General features: G+C 44.1%; 1 protein-coding gene across 1 annotated transcript in view; it reads left to right on the top strand.

Moving 5' to 3' along the window:
• Positions 1-20,023, top strand: part of TM9SF2 (transmembrane 9 superfamily member 2) — a 262,110-nt gene that overhangs the window by 122,947 nt on the left and 119,140 nt on the right. The window contains exons 10-11 of the mRNA XM_085622258.1: positions 12,595-12,727; positions 18,395-18,514. Coding sequence (XP_085478384.1) covers positions 12,595-12,727; positions 18,395-18,514 — 253 coding nt within the window. The remainder of the gene's footprint in view (positions 1-12,594; positions 12,728-18,394; positions 18,515-20,023) is intronic.

Genomic DNA, 20,023 nt, shown 5'->3' on the forward strand with positions numbered 1-20,023 from the left:
AGTAAAGACCCCACCGGGAGCATCCACCCTGCTGCTCATCCTCCAAGAAAACCGACAAGTACACTTAAACATACACAGATAGAACAATACATGACATCATAGAGACTGGCTGAGCAGCAGAGAACAAGCCACTGAAAAAGGACAAAGAGGAGGGAAAGCAGGATACAACACACCGTCCCCCTTAACCGAAGCAATGAGGGAGAGAGAACAGAAAGTAGAGGAGCAAAAGAATGACAGAACATCAAACATATACACCCTCTTCGCAAAGTAGGAAGAAGAGGTTAAAGCATAACACAAGAAAAATGTCATCACGAGCAAAAATGGAAGCAAAATAAAGAATGCCCCCCACAGAATTGCACACCTCAATAGATATTGAGCAATATATGGCTCATCAGCAGTAAGTATGACAAAATTGAACACCTCAAAAGAGATTGACCACCTAAGTGGTGGTTCAGCACAAGCAAGCATAATAAAATAGAACACCTCTAAAGAAGTAGAGCACCGAAGTGGTTCAGCATAAGTAAGCACCAACATATTTGAGCCCCTCTATGGCTCATCACCAGTAAGCATAAATAGAATTGAGCATCTCAATAAGAATTAACACCTCTAGCAAAGTAGAGCACATAAGTGGTTCACAACATGTAAGCATAAACAGAACTGAGCACCAGCGGCTCATCACCAATAAGCATAAAAAGATCTGAGCTCCTGTACGGCTCTTCATAAAACTGAACACCTCCTAATAAAATAGAGCATCTAAGTGGTTCATCAGATATAAGCACCAATAAAACTGAACACTTCCACGGCTCTTCATAAACACTGAGCACCTTTAACGCTCTGCATAAAACTGAACACCTCTAAGTAAATAGAACATTTAAGTGGTTCATCACAAGCAAGCATCAATAAAATTGAACACCATTACAGAAATAGAGCACAATTATGCATAGATAAAATCAATTACTTCAGCATTGCATCACAAGAAATTCAAATAGAATTCAGGACTAGTAAGTATGACAAAATAAACTTATCACCAGAAATCAAACCTTGAGCTCCTCAATAGAAATTGAGCATGTGAATGGCTCACCACCATAAATTAGGATGCCTAGCAATGAGCACTCCCAGTACCTTTAAAGAAATTCTGAAAACTAACATATATGCAATAACCTGCATAGAGCATTACATTGAAGGTAACTAAAGAGGAGAAATATGTCATCATGTAAATAATAAGCATGTATAACAAAGCAAAGAAAATATTCAAACAGGAAAACAGCAAATGTTTTTCCACCATGGATACATCTGGAGAGAAAATTCGCCAGTACTCAAACCTAGTACTCAAGAAATCCGTAGTAGTGCACATTGAAAATTTTATAATGTAAGGCCAAAATCCCAAACGCTCTGTTTGTTCCAAGGACGGCGTCACATAGAAGATTCAATCTCTCATGGAAAAGTATTGCAGTACAGTATTTAAACATGAGAGGAAGCGGCATGCTGGTAAAGTTAGAAAAGTTCCATGTGAAGCTTCTTGAAAGTGACAAATAAAAACACAAAAATTCGCAACACAAGAGGCCTTACTGAGTAAGTGGGAGTGCTGCACGCTAATCTAATCTTCCTCCGGAGATAATCAGGTCCATATTATCCAGGCTTGTCCCACGGTGTGGCTTTTGGTCTTTTTAGCCGTGCAGAGTCCTTGAGGAAATATGACAACAAGAGGTTTTTATGTATTCCTCAAAAATGGCGGCATGTTGACGATGCAGGGCCGGTGGTTCACGGTGTGTCAGTGCAGCTGGGCGTAATACAACCATGCAGATCATAAGTCCAAGGCGTCACACAAGACGGAGAAGCACGAGAGCACGTAAGGTACACAAGCTCAATGTGTGATTTAAATGTAATTCAACGTCCCGCTTCACCAGCTCCATCCCCATAGTTGACCCCCTCCCTCAGCCCTGGGCAAATTGTTCTCCCAGTCCCGGATCAGTTTCCCTCCCCCTCTCTGGATTTCTTTGGATGGTTGGGGTTCCCCACTTGAGGAGCACGTGTCGTCATTTTCGATCGTGGGTTGCCTTGCGGGTGTGGTTTTTTGTTGTTGTGTTGTATAAAACGAAACCGTATTGTGGGTTCAGAGTTATGTGGCCCACGTTGTTGATACCTCCTGCTTTATCGTCTATGCAAAGCCAAGTGCCTTATTGTATGTATGTCATTTGCTTTTGTCACTTTAGCGGCCGGCCGGAAGGTTGTAGGCCCATACTTGTATATATTTGAGATTGCAATAAACGGTTTCAAAAAAAAAAAAAAAAAAATGTAATTCAACGGCTTCACAACAGTTTAAATTCGTAGGCAAGCCAAATAACAAAACAGAATATTACTTGCGTTGCCCAAAACACCTCAGAGCACACATAAATCACCAATTTACACAAATTGAAACAGTCTGAAGTTCCCAAACCCAGATATTTTGAAATAGTTCATCCTCATAAACGTGAAAGCCATCTCTTCACTTAAACTGCCAGTGCACAACCTCCAAGGTACCGAAACACGGAGTCGATGCAGGCACACTTTAATTTTAATTGCAGGTTGTAAAAGTCCAAGAAGCGCTTTTGTAAACAGGAGACCTTTAAACAGCAGGTTGGCACAAGGAGCGCAGGCACACCAAGAATAGTCAGCAGTAGAAAAATGACTCGTATGTAAGCTGACTCACCGGCAGAAGGCAAGGTTGTCCTTTAGATATGTGCCAGAGGTTATTGCAGATAATTAGAAGTAAAGTTGCTTCAGTAAAGGTTACATAATGCTCTGGGCTGAGGCTGTCGGTTGGATGCAGACACCAGTGGGGTACCCAGAGGCAAGCAGGAATATTTTAAATGTGTTTCTTCTTCTCTTAAGCTGCAATAAAAATTCTTTAAATGGGTCCTTTTCCGAATCGTCGCCAGTGTAACATCCAATAAAATAAAAGATGGCTCTTTGTAGCTGTGTTCCAGATGTAAATTTATTGTTGAGATGAAGTCACAACATAGACAGATACAGCATATAATCAGGATAGTAGAATCCAGTAAAGACCCCACCAGGAGCAGCCACCCTGCTGCTCAGCCTCCAAGATAACCGACAAGTACACTTGAACATACACAGATAGAACAATACATGACATCATAGAGACTGGCTGAGCAGCAGAGAACAAGCCACTGAAAAAGGACAAAGAGGAGGGAAAGCAGGATACAACACACCTGCACCTGTATCCCTCAGTGCTTCAACTTTAACCTCATTAATATGTGGCTGTTGTCTGTATTTCTCCAAGTTACTGGGCTAGACAGCCAAGGTAGTTACATCCACCTTGTCCTGTTAGACTAGAGTTGCTTTAGTGTCCTCTTTGGCATGGTCAGGGCACTCCTGTGGTATCATCTGGAGACTTACCACTGCATTTGGAACTGTAGGTGCACTAGGGGGGTTCTTTTAGAGCTAGATACGGTCTCCAGTTTGGTGCCTATTGTCTTTGCAATTAAAGCATCAAGCCTTCTTTGGATCCCAGTTCTTACCTTGTACCCAGCCCTGGTTTGTGTATTGTCGGGGTCCACTCTCCTAAAAGAGTTTTTAGGGGCCTTTAGAAGACTCTGTGGTCAGCCTCTTTTCCTAGTTCTTGTCGAGAGGCTGAACCTACGTCCACCAAGTACTGATGCAATTTTTCTGAGACACAGTTACTTAATGGATACTCTTTCATAATAAGATTATAAAGCCCATCATAGTCTTGCACATTACCATTTAACCGGCCACCTAGTGTTTTGACTGAGAAGTCAGCAATATCTACCCAGGTCTGACTCGACGTTTTAAGAGTTTACCTGCATCTGATCCTGTGCTCAGTGATGAGTCCAAAGCCCTCAGTCAGGGTATACTTCATGAGGTTATAGTACACAGCACCTGTCTCACCCAGGATCAGGCGCCTATCCCTGCAATTTCCTGAAATCATCTCCCAGAGTATAGAGCCCCAATACTGCTTGCTGAGTTCACTCATTCTACTAGTCCTCTCAAAGGCAGTAAACCATTTGGTGATATAATCACCCTTTGTTTATTTGTGGACAGTCCCTTTGGGGAGCTTAGGCTCTATAGCTTCATATTTCTCCCTATTTATAACTTTTCTGCCATCAGAGATGGGTCCTAGGCCTTTCTCACCTATTTCCTTTTCTATACCTAAGAGTTTGGTCTCTAAGGCTATCCTCTTTGCTAGTTTTTGAAGATCAGCATCCTCGCAGTCTTCTTCTGGGGTGCAACTAGTAGTGCTCCCAGTGGTGTTACTATTAGTAAGATTGCTGATGGAACCCTCATCCTCTTCAGCATCCACTTTCCCTGGGTCACTGTTACCGCAGTCATGGTTTAAAAGTATTAGCGCTAGGGGGGTGTCATTGACTAGGAGAATTGGCGTCTACTGAGTTAGCGTCAGTGTTCACTTCCTGTGTATCATTGTGGTGCAATAGGTTAGGGAAAACACCCTAGACCCTCCAAACATTGCTCCACAAGGCCAATCAAGCTATGAATTTTTATCCTTTGCACATGCTCCAATATTAAATGCAAATTCCACGCGTATTAGGTGCACACAAAAGGAATAGGAGTAATGTCTTTTTTGTCTTTTCTTTGACAAAGAAAAGACAAAGACATTACTCCTATTCCTTTTGTGTGCACCTATTACGCGTGGAATTTGCATTTAATATTGGAGCGTGTGCAAAGGATAAAAATTCATGGATTTAAAGTAGTTGGGACCTTTTTAGAAATTTAAAAACATTTCTAAGTAGACTTTGTAAAATCGGCTAAATAACTAAAATACTTTTAAATTCTAAACATTTTGGAATGTGGGGCTTAGCACACAGCCCTAACAGTTAAGTTAAGCAATTTAGAAAAAGAAATTGAAATAGACAAAAGCTATTTGTAGCCAAAGACCATTTTGGATTCTTTAGTGGAATCGCTTATTAACCGAGTGGTACAGCAAATGTCAAGTCTTGTATCCCACCACTGCCCCACCAATGTAGGAAGCCTGGTTCTTTATATAGTATACCAAAAAGAGGCATACTGTGCAGAGTCCAGGTATCCCCTATAAGTGGACCGGGGCTTGCTCTAGCAATCCCAAGGTGGTGGTGGCAGCTGGCGAGCAGCCACTTGCCCTGGACACTAGTTTTAGCTTGTTTTTCAGGGGGCATCTCTAAGATGCCCTCTGTGTGCATTTTTCATTAAATCCCACACTGGCATCAGTGTGGGTTTAATGTGCTGAAAAGTTTGACACCAAACTTCCCAGTTTTCAGTAAAGCCATTATGGTACCGTGGAGTTTGTAATGACAAACTCCCAGTACCATATACTCTTGATGGTATTACTGCACTTACAATGCCTAAGAATTTGGCTTAAACACTGTAGGGGTACAGGGCTCATGCACCTGTAACCTCTCCACTGGTATAGTGCACCACGCTAGGGGGGTGGCTGACCTATGCCAGGGCAGTTGGTTGTAGTCATTGCACACAGATGTGTGCCATGTCAACTCTTCACTTTGTTCTGCACCAAAACACGCAGCCTGCAATGGTAGTGTGTGTGTGTGTTGAGGTACAGGGCATCTAAGGGTAGCACAATAAGCACTGTAGCCCTTAGTCCTTCCCTGGCCACAGTTCCCTTGGTACCTGTGGTACCATTTACAAGTGACTGACCTGTGGCCAAAGAGTGCCAATTGGGTTTCGTTTTCAATGCAGTTTAGTTAAAGAACATAGGCCCTGGGTACCTGTTTGGCAGGAACCCAGGCACACTCAGTCAAAGTACATCAGCAGTTTAGCAAAAAGTGGTGGCAACCATGCAAAAAGAGGGCACTTTCTTACAGATCCACATCAATTTATAAAAATAAAACTTATCTTTATATAACTTTATGCACCAAGATCCAGGCAAAAATTGGGGGGGGGGGGGGCCTTGTCAAAAAGAATCACGTGCTTACATTCACCACATGACATTAGAAATTGAATGGACCCCAAATCTGGAGCTCTTATCCCAGTATCCTTTCGTACACAAGTGGATACCTCCAATATGATTTCCATGCACACAATTGCCTATGTTTAAATGAGAAAAACACCTATTTCTTACTGTAGTGATCGATGTTACACTGCGGAATAGTTATATAATTTTGCCCACCTGAAAGTCTGGATATACGTATTTCATATCGTGGTATAACGTTGTCAGAGGCGGTTCCTCAAGGTCATTTGTTTTACAGCAGGTTTAGTTTGCAACTGTTCAAGCCTAGCATGGGAAACCTTAGCATTCACAACAGTGATGGTGGCGGTTACCACACTTCTCACGTTCGGGGGGGAGTTGCTGCCTTTGTCTCCTCTTCCCCCCCACACACATGATCCAGGAGGCAGACTTCCCCCTTCTTCCGTTGAGTTGTTGTATTTACTGGGGGCTTGTAAATACTTCATGGACAGAGCAAGCCACATCAAGATCAGTATATGTGGAAGATTGGGATACCTATATAGACACCCATCTTTGATTTCCTCAATCCAGTCAATGTTTGTCATCATTCCTCAACTGTTAAAGGACAATGACAAGGCTTCAGTAATGTGGTAGGTTATTTCAGTTGAGTTGCGAACAGCAGATCACTGAGCAGGCTTACCGCTTTTATTTAAAAGACGAAAGGGATAACTAGCTGCTAGCTGTTCAACATGATCTGAAAGAGACAAGTTAGTGATAGATTCTTTACCTTCCATAGATTCCTTACCTTAGAATTACCCCCAGGCGTCAGACTGGATCCGGAGAGTTTTCGTCCGCAGTACCCCTGTGCGTCGGAAGGTGGCGTCGTACGGCTCCACGTCCGTCGTAGGCGTTGTGATTGCCGAGATGACGTTGTGGCAGCAACGTAGACTCTGCCCTCGCGCGCTGACGTCAGTTCTTTCATTTTCCACGCCAGCAAGCTCAGATCTGGAGAGAGCGGTACCTCCAATCAATTTTTGACTGAGTCTTTGGGGACTTTTGGTCTCTGTTCTTTTGAGTCTGGTGTATAGGGATGCCTGTTTCAAGTCTTGTGAGGCTTGTCCCCGCATGATGTCAGTGACGGACCCACACCGCGAGTGTCTCTACTGCCTGGGGTGCTACCACGACCCCTCGTCGTGCCCTGACTGCCGGGCCATGGCTCCGAAAACTTTGCAGGAGCGGTCCCGAAAGTTGCTTGAGGCCCGGGCCGTTCAAGGTCCAGGTCCCGTGGGAGGTCGAGGAGCCGCCACCATCGTTGGACGAAGTCTTCCCACTCGGGGTCAGGTAAGACGAAGCACAAGAAGTCGAAGAAGCGACATCACTCTTCGCCTAGCCTGTCGCGCGACACGGCTGAGGGTGGTCCCACCCCCTCGGCTCCGGCGGAGCCTATGCAGTTGCCAACTGCCTACCTGCCCTTTCTGGGACGGTCGGCGACTGGCTCAGCTGCAGGAATTTCTGTCAGCCATGGCCCACATTTTTGGCCTGTCTGGCCCCGCAGGCACGCCTTCGGTCCCCGCGGGTGCGACTGGGGGTCCTCGCCCTTCTTCGTCGCCGGCTCCGGCCCCGACGTTGTCGACGGCTCCGGCCTCAGTGCCGCGAGACCCCCATGGATCCATGCCAATGTCAGTTGACCTCATACGACCTCCACCGACATCGAGGTCTACGGCACCGCCACTGGCATCGGTCAACGCCATCCCCTGCTTCCACCCCAACATGGCAATGGCGCCGGACCGGTGTCGATCGATGCCAATTCCGACGCCGATGGGGAATTTCTATCCCTTTCTCCATACTCCTTCTTTCCCACCTGCCCTGCAGGTTACGGAGGACAGGGAGGACTGGGCAGAGGAATTGGAGGATGCAGGTAATCTGGAATTCTCTCCAGAACCTGGCGCACTGTCTCCTTCTACCATTGGATGCGGAGGAGGGTGGTGCTTTTTCAATGGTGTTGCGTAGGGCGGCGGAGGCTCTCCACCTCGAGCTCCCTACAGTGGCCATCAGGACTAACCTCCTGACAGAAGTGCTTCGGCCGGCGGCTTCCGCAGCGGAGCCGCGGCTGCCCTTTAATGATGTGCTTTCGGACGTTCTTTTGGGCACCTGGTCCAGGCCCAACACAGGGGCTCCTGCGGATAGGAACGTAGCCCGATGCCATCGCCCGGCCCTGGGTGACCCCTTTTCCTCTTCCAAAACCCTACCCCTGAGAGCTTGGTTGTCCAAACCTGCGTCCCCGAGCACATTCCCTTCCCCACCTCCGGACAGGGAATCCAAGAAACTGGAGCAGTTTGGGAAGATTTTCTCTTCCGCCAGTTCAGGGTTGCAGTCTGTGAACACCACATGCCTCTTGGGCCGTTATTCCCACTCTGTGTGGGATACGGTGGCGCAGGTGCTGCCTCAGTGTCCGGAGGAGGCCTGGACGGTGCTCTCCCAAGCTATTGCTGAGGGGAGAGATGTAGCCAAGTTCACGTTTCGTTGGTGCCTTGACATCGCTGGGTAGAGTGATTTCCACTACAGTGGCGCTATGCCGTCACACCTGGCTGAAAACGACTGGCTTTTCTGGGGAAGTCCAGAACACTCTGATAGACATGCCTTTTGATGGCACTCGTCTTTTTGGCAACAAGGCAGACAGTGCGTTGGAGTGTTTTAAGTCCTTGGGCTTTTCGGCCACGCGCACTCCTTCGGCTTCTGCTTTTTACTCCTTTCGTGGCCAAGTAAGGGACGCCCAAACACGTTTGTTTCAAAACCACAGGCCTGCGCAGCAACAGTCTCAGCGCAGCTGCGGACGTGGGACCCGCCGAGGTGTGTCATGGGACCAGCGGGTGGGTCAGTCCACCACTGCCTCCAAACCTTCCTAGTCCGGTGTTTCAGGCCCACCAAACGCGAGTGGACGGCAGGATTCGCCATCACCTCCCCCACTGGCGCACCATCACTTCGGACAGGTGGGTTTTACAGATAGTCTGAAGGGGCTACTCCCTCCCCTTCGAGACTACCCCTCCAGCCATGCCACCTCAGTACCACCGCATGTTGGGGGATCACTTGGCACTTCTCCAGCAGGAAGTTGCGGCCCTCTTGGCCAAGGGGGCCTTCGAGCGTGTTCCAACGCCAGAAGTAGGTCGTGGTTGTTACTCCCACTACTTCTTGGTTCCAAAGAAGGACAAGGGCCTGTGTCCCATCTTAGACCTTCGGAATGTCAGTCGCTTCCTCTGGAAGGAGAAGTTCAAGATTCTCACACTTGCTCAGGTCTTGTCTGCCCTAGACTCGCAAGACTGGATGGTAGCATTGGATTTGCAGGACGCTTATTGTCATAGCCCTGTCCTGCCGGCCCACCGGCGTTACCTGTGGTTCACGGTAGACCACGAGAACTTTCAGTTCACCGTGCTCTCTTTTGGCCTTACCAGCGCTCCTCGGGTGTTCTCGAAAGTGATGGCTGTGGTCGCAGCTCATCTGCGCAGATCAGGGGGTTTCAGTCTTCCCCTATCTCGACGACTGGTTGTTGAAGGCGGGCTCGCCCCTGGCAGTCGTCTCCCACCTCCAGACTACGGACAACCTCCTGCATTTGCTGGGGTTCTCCATCAACATGCCGAAGTCCCACCTGATTCCCTCTCAGAAGCTCCTCTTTATCGGGGTGGTTCTGGATACGGCGCAGTTTCGGGTTTATCCTCCCGAACAGCGAGTCCAGCACATTCAGGCTATGATTCTGATCTTTCGGCCCTTGTCCTGGGTTTCGGTCAGGGTGACCTTGAGGCTGCTGGGCCTCCTGCATCCTGCTGACCAATCATGCCAGACGGCATATGCGGGCTCTGCAGTGGGACCTGAAGTTCCAGTGGGCGTAGCATCGAGGGGACCTGTCCGAGTACGTTTAGATCTCGGTGGGCACTGCACGACAGTTGCAGTGGTGGTTTACGAACCAGCATTTGGGTCAGTGGCAGATCACACCGGAGCACACAGTGGTGACGGATGCATCCCTCCTGGGATGGGGCGGCCCCATGGGAGAGGCGGAGATCAGAGGCCTCTGGTCTCCGGCGGAGTCCAGGCTCCATATCAACCTTCTGGAGCTCCGGGCGATCTTACTTGCACTGAAGGCATTCCTTCCCTCTGTCAAGGGGAGAGTAGTGCAGGTGTTCACGGACAACACCACATGTGGTACTGCAACAAGCAAGGCGGGGTGGGGTCGTGGACCCTATGTCAGGAGGCTCTGCATCTCTGGACATGGCTGGAACGTTCAGGCATTTCCTTGGTGGTTCAACATTAGGCAGGTTCTTTGAACTCCAGGGCGGACGAAGTCAGCCGCTGGTGTGCATGATGGATCACGAATGGCGTCTTCACTCTGAGGTGGCACAAGGTCTCTTTCAACATTGGGGAGAGCCTTGGTTAGATCTATTCGCCACCGAAGAGAATACGCAATGTCAGCAGTTCTGTGCGTTGGAATTTCCGAGGCGGCACTCGCTCTGCAACTCTTTTCATCACGAGTGGAGTTTGTCTTTTGTATGCCTTTCCGCCTATACCACTTCTACTCAGAGTGCTGAAGATCATGCACGACCGGGCCCAAGTCATTCTTGTGGCCCCACTGGGCTCCAAGAGTTTGGTATCCCGAGCTACTCAGTATGAGCATGGATCCCCCGATCCGATTGCCTCTTCGGGAGTATCTTCTGTTGCAGCAGCAGGGTGCGGTCCTTCACCCGAACCTGTCTAGCCTCCACCTCAATGCGTGGAGATTGAGCGGCGACAGTTGATGCCATTTGACTTGCCTCCTGAAGTCTGTGATATCATTCTGGCAGCCAGGCGTCCCTCCACTAAATCAGTATACGCATGCAGGTGGAACAAATTTGTGGCATGGTGCACAGCAAAGGCTGTGGATCCCCTTTCTGCCCATCTTTCCAAATTCCTTTTGTTCCAACTTTCTTTGGCCCGGCAGGGCTCTGCTCTGGGCACTATTAAGGGCTACCTTTTTGCAAATTCTGCCTTTCTCAGGCTTCCTGATCAGCCCTCTCTTTTCAAGTCCCCTGTCGTATGTAGATTTCTCAAAGGCATTACTCACCTTCTCCCTCCTATTCAGTTTGTGATGCCACAGTGGGACTTGAATCTGGTTCTTACGGATTTGATGTGCGCTCCTTTTGAGCCGCTTCACAACTGTCCTCTTCGTTTACTAACTTTGAAGACTGCTTTCCTGGTTGCCATCACCTCCGCTAGGCGCGTGAGTGAGCTCCAGACTCTTTCCTATAAACCTCCTTTTCGGGCTGTTCATCCGGACAAGGTTGTGCTCTGCACTCCTCCTTCCTTCTTGCCAAAGGTTGTTACTTCCTTCTACATCGGGCAAACTATCGCCTTGCCCACTTTCTTGCCGCCTCCACACCCTTCCAGAGAGGAAGAGAGGCTCCACCGTCTGGACCCAAAACGTGCGCTCTCATTTTACCTAAATCGCACACAACAGTTCCGGGTGTATGACCAGCTCTTTGTTGGCTACGTAGGTGCCAAGAAAGGGCGGGCTGTACACAAGAGGACTATCTCCCGCTGGGTCGTCTTGTGTATAAAAGCCTGTTATTCTCTGGCTAAAAAGGAACCTGCTGTGGGGTTGCGCGCCCATTCTACCAGGGCGACCGCAGCGACTACTGCATTGGGACGTGGTGTCTCCCTGCAAGACATCTTTCAGGCAGCCACATGGGCCTCGCTGCACACTTTTACTAAGCATTATTGCCTTGACAGCCAAGTCCGGAGAGACAGCTTCTTTGGCCGTACTGTTCTTCGTGACTTTCTGGTGTGATCTTGGTTCGCAGACCCACCACCGGGGTTGGTATTGCTGGGGTATGTATTCCACGGTAAGGAATCTATCACTAACGTGTCTCTTTCAGATGCACAAGTCACTTACCTTCGGCAACGATATATCTGTAAGAGACATTAGTTGGTGATAGATTCCTTACCGCCCCACCCATCCTCCCCGTTCTGCGAACTGATTTCTCGGGTTAAGGTCATCCCTTTCAGGGCCCTAGTTTCAATGCACCAGTGGTCAGTATCTTGCAAGGCTCTGCGTTCCTGGCATGGAAAGCCATGTACAGAACTGACGTCAGCGCGCGTGGGTGGCATCTAAGTAGCTGCCGCGACGTCATCCCGGCGATCACGACTCCTACGACGGACGCAGAGCTGCATGACGCCACCTTCCGACGCGCAGGGGTACTGCTGACACAAACTTTCTGGATCAAGTCTGGCGCCTGGGGGTAATTCTAAGGTAAGGAATCTATCACAAACTAATGTCTCTTACAGATATATCGTTACCGAAGGGAAGTAACTTTTGCATTTGTTCCGCAGTTTCCCTAAATATTCACGCATTAGCTTAAAAACAGACATAGAGAGAGAGAGAGAGAAAGAGAGAAGCATATGTGCATGTTACCATATGCTTTTATCAACTGCCATTGGACATGTAGTCATGTGCTTAAAATATAATTTGCATGTATTTCCAAGCTGCTTATTGGCATACTAATTTTGATAACTCATACCGGTCATTTACATATCTGTGTTGGTAAATGTAGTTATTCCGGTGGCATCCTATACAATCTCCAGTGCACTACTTATGTTACTATCACTAAAGAACTTTGTTCAACCTGCATTAAATGTATCATTTGTTCCTGTTCCAGGAAGATGCCCAGGAAGAATTTGGATGGAAGCTGGTTCATGGTGATATTTTCAGGCCACCCAGAAAAGGAATGCTGCTGTCTGTTTTCCTGGGCTCTGGCACCCAAATCTTAATTATGACTTTGATAACTCTCTGTAAGTATTCTAAAAAGAAGTACTCTCCAAGTGTGAAAGTTAATATAATGTTTGTACCTTACATAATTGTGTTTCTCTAGTGTGGAAATGTAATAATAAATCTTTCTTGAAATTGCTGTAGATAACTGGAAAAGGGCCATACTTTTTTAATCCTTTATTAAATTATATTGCATTTTTGGGTGATGGGAGTAATTGGGCGTTTAAGGGTAGACTCAATCAGTTGCCAGATTACTATTATTGGTGCATGCTATACCGCCGATCTGCTTGCGATTTACCATTTGGTTGTATCTAGGCCGAAAGCTACTTTATATGGCAGATTTGTTTTAGTGCACTTCCCTGCTCACATGTTGCCTCCCTGACTCTGTTCAGTTTTGCTTCGGGTTACCGTCTTTGTGAAAAATGGAAAAAAATTAATTTGCAGTTGTTTCACTTGTTTAATCTTTTTGAGATAGTCTATGGTTCCTTTTACAAACAGAATGTGTGCAGTTTTATGAATAATAACCAAGGTAACTATGCGTTGTGTACCAGAGGAGCACCAGAGATGCCTCATACTGTTGACAAAGATCTTAAAAAGAACCTACAGTTCCTCACCGGCTCATTGTCCACGAAGGGTTACTTACAACTGTTTTCATATGCTTTCCCTACTTGCTTATTTACCTTCTGCATATCAAAACTGTATCCCTTGTAAGAGTCCTTTCAGAAAGCACCCGTAGCCATGCAGATATACAACAGCTTCAGTTATTTGATGAAATGTTTCTGTGCTGTGGAAGTGATCAGTTACTTGGGCTTTCCAATTCTGTAAGCCTTATTCGCAGGGCTCTTGCTCTAAGGCCCAGACAAAAGACAGTATTCAGAAAACATGAGTAAGGTTATATAAATCGAAACCTTGGTGAAGAGGGATTTAACACTTTCACTTAAAGGCATCCAGCCTCTGATGAAAACCTATGATATATGCATTGTCAGTTAAAAAATATTTACTCTTTCTGTGTGTGGATCAAGAAGACCTTAGTAATGACTTGCTCTGTTTCAAACTCCTTCTGAAAATATGATTTGACTCTTTTTTTTGCCTTGTGTGTTTTGACGATTGTCGTATTTTAAAATGTTTAAGGAAGGTGCATTATCTTTGTACTCCTCTCCAACTGAAATTGCCTCAGCTGTATATTCTTTACATTGTATAACATTGAAAGTGTTGATGAATGTAAGATCTTTGAGAAAGTGCCTCAGCAGAAATACAAGGACAGAAATGTAATTGGCCTGTGTGCCAAGCTTGGCCTGCTGACAAAATACATCCGATCTCTTTCAGATAAAGTGCATTTCCTTTGACTTAAGAGTCCCACTGCAGCAACTGAGGTGACTGACCTGCGTTTCTGACCCTGTTGGTACCCACTCAAGGGGACCTTACAAGCCTTGGTGCAATCGCCACCATTCCCATTTATTGTCAGGAGCCGCTTTGCTACCTGGCTTGGTGTCAACATGTTGTTGGGGGTTTCAGCTTGATGTTAATGGTGTGCTGTAAGTAGAGAGCTCATTCCTAAATCAGCCAAATAGTTTGAGGTTTTACAGCCCAAATGTTAGTTGTTTCAGAGGTTCCTTCTCAAGTTCTAGTGCCACTTGGAACCAAGAAATCTTCCCAAAGTCTGCCCTCGCTCTATGGGAGAGAGCAAATCATCTTCACCCCAGAAGGAAGTGTTGCTCTAAAAAAGAAAGTTAGAAGTGAGGGCAGTCTTACTTCAGGAGAAAAAATTATTGTAGAGGTGACTTATCACTTAAGAACAACTCTAGTAAGGCTTTTCTCTTAGGCAGTGGTCTCTTCAAACCCTAGAAGTGAAAAAAGTCTATATTTACTACCATGTCCAACTGGATTATAAGGATGGAACAGGGTTTGTATCTTTGGAGTTCTAGACAAATGTTTACCTGCATTCAACCAGTACATAGTCGGATAGTTAGAAATACTAATTTCCACCTGATATCAAAAACCCAGCTAATGTTTTCCGGATGTACAAAGATATCCCAAAATGGTCTTATGAAGGTTAGTCTGTCCATACCTTTGATTTAGCAATAAACTACGGAGTTATAACTAGAAAATACATTTGCAAATGTTTGGGGTGTATCTGTGAAATGCATTTAACTGAAAGTTTGTTTGCCCGTCAAGGATCTTCTTTCCATGAATAGTTAACGTATGCTGCTCAATTGTGGGATCTTGGAACGCATATAAATTGTGAAATAAGATTTAAAGAATGAGAAATTTCCCAGAGAAAACGTGGACCGAAATGCATCTAAATCAGAGTACAAACTATACATACACATACTAACTGTACATAACATATACGTGTATGCCTCATTTAAATGATATTGGGTGCTTGCACATGAGTTATAGCTGCCTTTCCCAATCCTCTCTTCTCTGAATGTATGGGTGTCATCTTTGTGAGGGTACACAAGTAGGCCAGCTGTTACTTGCCTGATCCTAGACAACATTTATTTGACTAAGGTAACATTTTATACCAGCTGTGGTTTTGACAATTCTCAGCAAGAGGCATTTTATTTATCCGTAATGAGATTGAAACGAAAGAAGTGTGGATTTCACCATTGAGTTGTGTGTGAAACACATCTTTCATTGTAATCACCCTGGTTTTATGAGTGGTGACCTTGGCTTTCTGGTGTGAATAGGATAAGAGAGGCTTTATGCAGTGTTTTGTAGTTCCTAAGGATTATGGGTGAGAGCGATTTGACCAGTCGGTACAAGTTAACTCTCTCCAAGATTTTTCCTTCTTTGAAATGTATGATGTTGCTGTGCATAGGCCTTGTCCGTGCAAGATATTGCTCCCTTCAATATAATTGAAAGGTCATCCCATATTACACACGGAAGAAAACATTGCGGGTTAATGCCCAACCTGGGGACCCATGTGAACTTGAAAATGTAAATTTTATTAGGACAACCAAAGAAATGCAGAATGCTTGGAAGTTCCTGGACCGCCTTTTCATTTTTCTGTGCTTTTTATAGGTATGTGCCTATCCGTTTGATGGAAAATATATGTTCCCAAACCGATCTTATTCAGAATGCCCTGCTTTTGTGAAGTAGTCCTGTAATTTTTCCCTGATCTCTAAATTCTTCCTTGTAAGAAACCTATTGGTTTTTATGTTGAACTAATACAAGACTTACCTCTATTGTATACTAGTGAAAAACATGCATCTCAAAATAGAGGCATAGATTATCCACATTATCAGGGTAATCATTGGAATTATATATGTACATTTGTCTTAGATTTATATGCAATAAAGCTGTCGAAAAATCATGACTCCAATTTTATGTTGTATAGTTTTCTGGGAGCCACCATATTGTACTATATTATTTAAAACAAATGTATATAGTATGTACAAATTGTCAAATAATGAGAAATCGACCACCTGTTAAAAAGTGATGCTTGATTTAGCCAAGAATTGGATTATTTCATCATTGCCTATTTTGTAAGCCTAGAAGATCATTTTGAAGTTTTCATACAGTTTGCAGGGCAAAGAATTGCTTACGTAGCTGTTTAAAATTATTTTCCTTGATTGCAATTGTGATAACTACAAAGGTTTTGCATGAAGGATAGAAAGACTAGTACTTAGGGGGTTTTGGTGTGTTAATGGCACCTGTGAGTGAAGAAACAGGGTTAGGAAAATAAACTTCAAAGTGGCTGTTTGTGTTCAAGAAAATTAAGGAATATTAAAGATGTGTTTTTTCAGGTGATAGCCTGATGTAGAAAAAAAGGTCAAACTATACCTTTACTGTGCATTGTAACTTAATTGTAACTAATGCCTTCATATGCAAATATTCAACCTAGTATAGTTCTATGCATGTCATGATAAGTAACATTATAATATAAATGTACAGTTGGACCTATGGTCAGGGTTGTGAAAAGTAATAAATTATCTACTTGTCCATAAGGCAAGTTGCTTCATAAATCTACTTGTCCTGTAACAAAATCCACTTGTCCCTTTGGTGCCGCGTAGTTATTGCAGCAATCTCATTATATAAAAGCTCTGAAATAGCCTCTCTGATTATGGCAGAGCTCATAACATAGGGTTTGAATACTAGCGATTTCCTTATGTTACCGCCTTTCTGCAGATCTACATATTAGAGCTGAAGGTAGCTCCTGGTTGGAATGCCATTTTGAGTCTGTGCAAACCTACTAACTTGTGTATTTTAAGGGGTTTCACCAACTCTTCTCTAATCTTTTCCCATACTGAGAAAGATTGGAGATTGACTCCCGACAATAGCAGACCTAAAACTTCTTCCAGGGTTGTGAAAAAAGTTGTTGGCGAGAAAGTGAATTTGCAAACACCTAGATTTTTGCATGAGCAAATCTGCACATGTATATTTGCTCATGCTAAAATGCAGTTCACAAATATTTTCTAGGAGTACAATTTCTTGGCCTACTCATGTAAATTCTTGTGAATTCTTGAAAGCCATAGATCTCCATGTAACACAGGACATGGGTGCACTATTGAGACTTTCTTTAATAATTGGACCCCTAATTAGGTCTGACGTTAAGTATGACCTTTTGTGTTTATTAAAATTCTGTCTCTCTCTCGGTCGATCAGCTTGTTTCACTGTGAGTGAGAGCCTTCTGCTCTTTCACAAGGAGTCTATCGGCACACAAAGTAGTTTTGTTCAGTGCAAGGAACTACTGTGGCAATGTGTGCTTTTTGAGACTGAAAGCAATTTTAGCTTTTGCCAATGTTTGTTATAATGGTGAGGGGCCAGCAGCTCCCACACCAATAAGGCTTTACAAAAACCATGCCAAAACAAGACATGCATTGACAAAGCCAAAAGGCTGACTACCAATTTCAGACCTATGGATTTGCCATATCTTGTTTATTTTTATGTTTCCTATAATCTTATTGAAACTCGTTACACTTATTTTCCATTATGAATAGTTTTGGGTAATACTAGCATACATTAACACATTTTACTAAATGATGCTGCAAAGAAATTGTACCTTAACTTTTACAGTAGTTTATCTAATTGTTTTTTCCTGCTTGCATTTTTACGTGAACATTTTGTTTTGAAAGCAAAGAATCATCTTGCTTTCAAGCTTCTAAAAATATTTGCATCTTATCAGAGAGCATTATACCTAGCTTCAAATTGCTCAACTTTGAAAATGTGTGTGCACATTTGTATACTGGAACCAGTCAGTAGTGCAGTCGGAGCTAACATTTACTTAGAGCGCTCACCCTAATAATAAGGGCTTTGTATTATTGAACCATAAATACAAGTCTGAACAGCATTAACTTATGGATACAAATATGATCTGAACTGCAGACAATGCCCTTCCCTAATCCATGATGTTTTACTGTAAACTGGCAGCCAATGGGTTTGTGCTGTAGGGGGTTGGCCCTACTTGCCCCAAGCACAAAATACACATGAAAACTTGTTGCTCTTGATACTCAACAATATGTCCTGGGCGTGGGGCTATAGGAATTCCACATCCTTGTATTGTTCAGTAGCTTGAGATGCACTTGTTATTAGCTACAATCATTGCCTATGGCAATTACAATTAGTTGATAATGGAGGCTCACTGTTTATATTTATTTGACTGCATGCTGAACATTTTACTAAGTGTTTTTTTGTTTATTTTACTGTAGTTGATGGCAATTACATTTAACTTTTATTTTGTAATATAGTTTTTGCCTGCTTGGGATTTTTGTCACCTGCAAACAGAGGAGCATTGATGACGTGTGCAGTAGTCCTCTGGGTACTGCTTGGAACTCCAGCAGGATATGTTGCTGCTAGATTCTACAAATGTAAGTAGGAGGATTTGCAGTGTATAGATGAAAGTCCAAATTGAGTGAGGTCTTTGTTTAGTTTTGAAACGTATTCCTCAAAAGGATTAAGATCCCATACAATGGGAGCTAATCATCTTTATTTTCGACAGCTATATACCTGGAAATGTTGTGTAAAGTGACACCGTCTATGTCTATCCAAGAGAGTTACAAAGTCGCAGCCATTCAAAAACCAATTACTTCTTACACAGTGGAATGTTTAGTTTTATAATCCAATGTCCATAGACTTGTGCATGACCTGGTGTGAGTGCAAAATCAGACTTATTTGCTAGCCTTCTGAGTTTTAACTACTTTATCAAACCTGCAGTTTATTCTCTCTAATTTGAAGTCGTACAGTATCTGTTATCACCGTGATGAATTTCATTATTGTTTTCTCAACATGCCCCTCAAACAAATGTCTGAGTATGTACAAGAGCAGTCTAAAATATCCAGAGGGTGATGTGCAACACCATAAAGACTGTAATTTGGTAGGTGACAACATTAAACAGATCGTGATTGGAAACCAGGGCCCAGTGGTCTTCAGTGCATCCCCTTCCAAGTAAAACGTGCTTTGCCAACATGTTACATTATGAAGAGGCAGCAGTCCTGACTTGATGTTTCCATGTAGAGGAAGACCTTGAACACAACAGAGCCCTCGGGGAATCTCACTGTTGGGTGTACCACCCTACACAGCTGTAGTGCCCATCCAGTCAAAAATAATTTTTTCCCCAGCACATGACCCTGGATTTGGTCATTGGTTCCCAACCATGGCCATCGTTGGCCACAGTCTCTCTAGGTTTTTCGGAATACATTAAACTATGTGCAAGATTTTCCTCTGGATTTGTGATATTTAAAGATATCTTGTTAAGACTTCATGAAAACTGTGGTTTAATATTTACATTAATATCAGTATTTTAACACAAGTGATTGTGATAATTCGGTGAAGCAATTTGGGGGCACAAAAAGACTAAATATTCACGTTTTTATAACTGGGGTTCTTTCCTATGGGATTCTGCCTGATTTCATTAAAGGCAAGAAGATATCTCAGGGTAGTCTTCCAAAGTTCATAAAGGAGCACGGCCTCCTAGTTGTTTGTTTTTTTACACTAATTAGTACACAATTTCATGATTCTTTTTTCTTGCGCTACAGTGGTATTTTGCATTAATGTTTTCAGCCAAATGTATTGTTGTGTTAAATAATTTTGCTGACAAGTTAATTGGAATTTTATTTGGAAACCTTAGTTTTATTAAAAATGTTTTTGCATCTAGCAGGTACGGGTACACGCAGATTTTATTCAGTTTATCCATTCAGAGCGAATATCCCTGTTGAGAAACTTGGATTACACATAAACAACTTTGTCTTCTCATTAGCTAATCTTTACCAGTCTCTAGTTTTCTTTAAGCTCAACACTGTAGTGTAACACATACCAATGAATTAATTCAAAAGAGATCATTGAATGTTTTCCCTAGCAACAGCCAAAGTGAAAACGAA

This window comes from Triturus cristatus, chromosome 8, assembly GCF_964204655.1.
Source record: "Triturus cristatus chromosome 8, aTriCri1.1, whole genome shotgun sequence".
NCBI classification, from domain to species: Eukaryota; Metazoa; Chordata; class Amphibia; order Caudata; family Salamandridae; genus Triturus; species Triturus cristatus.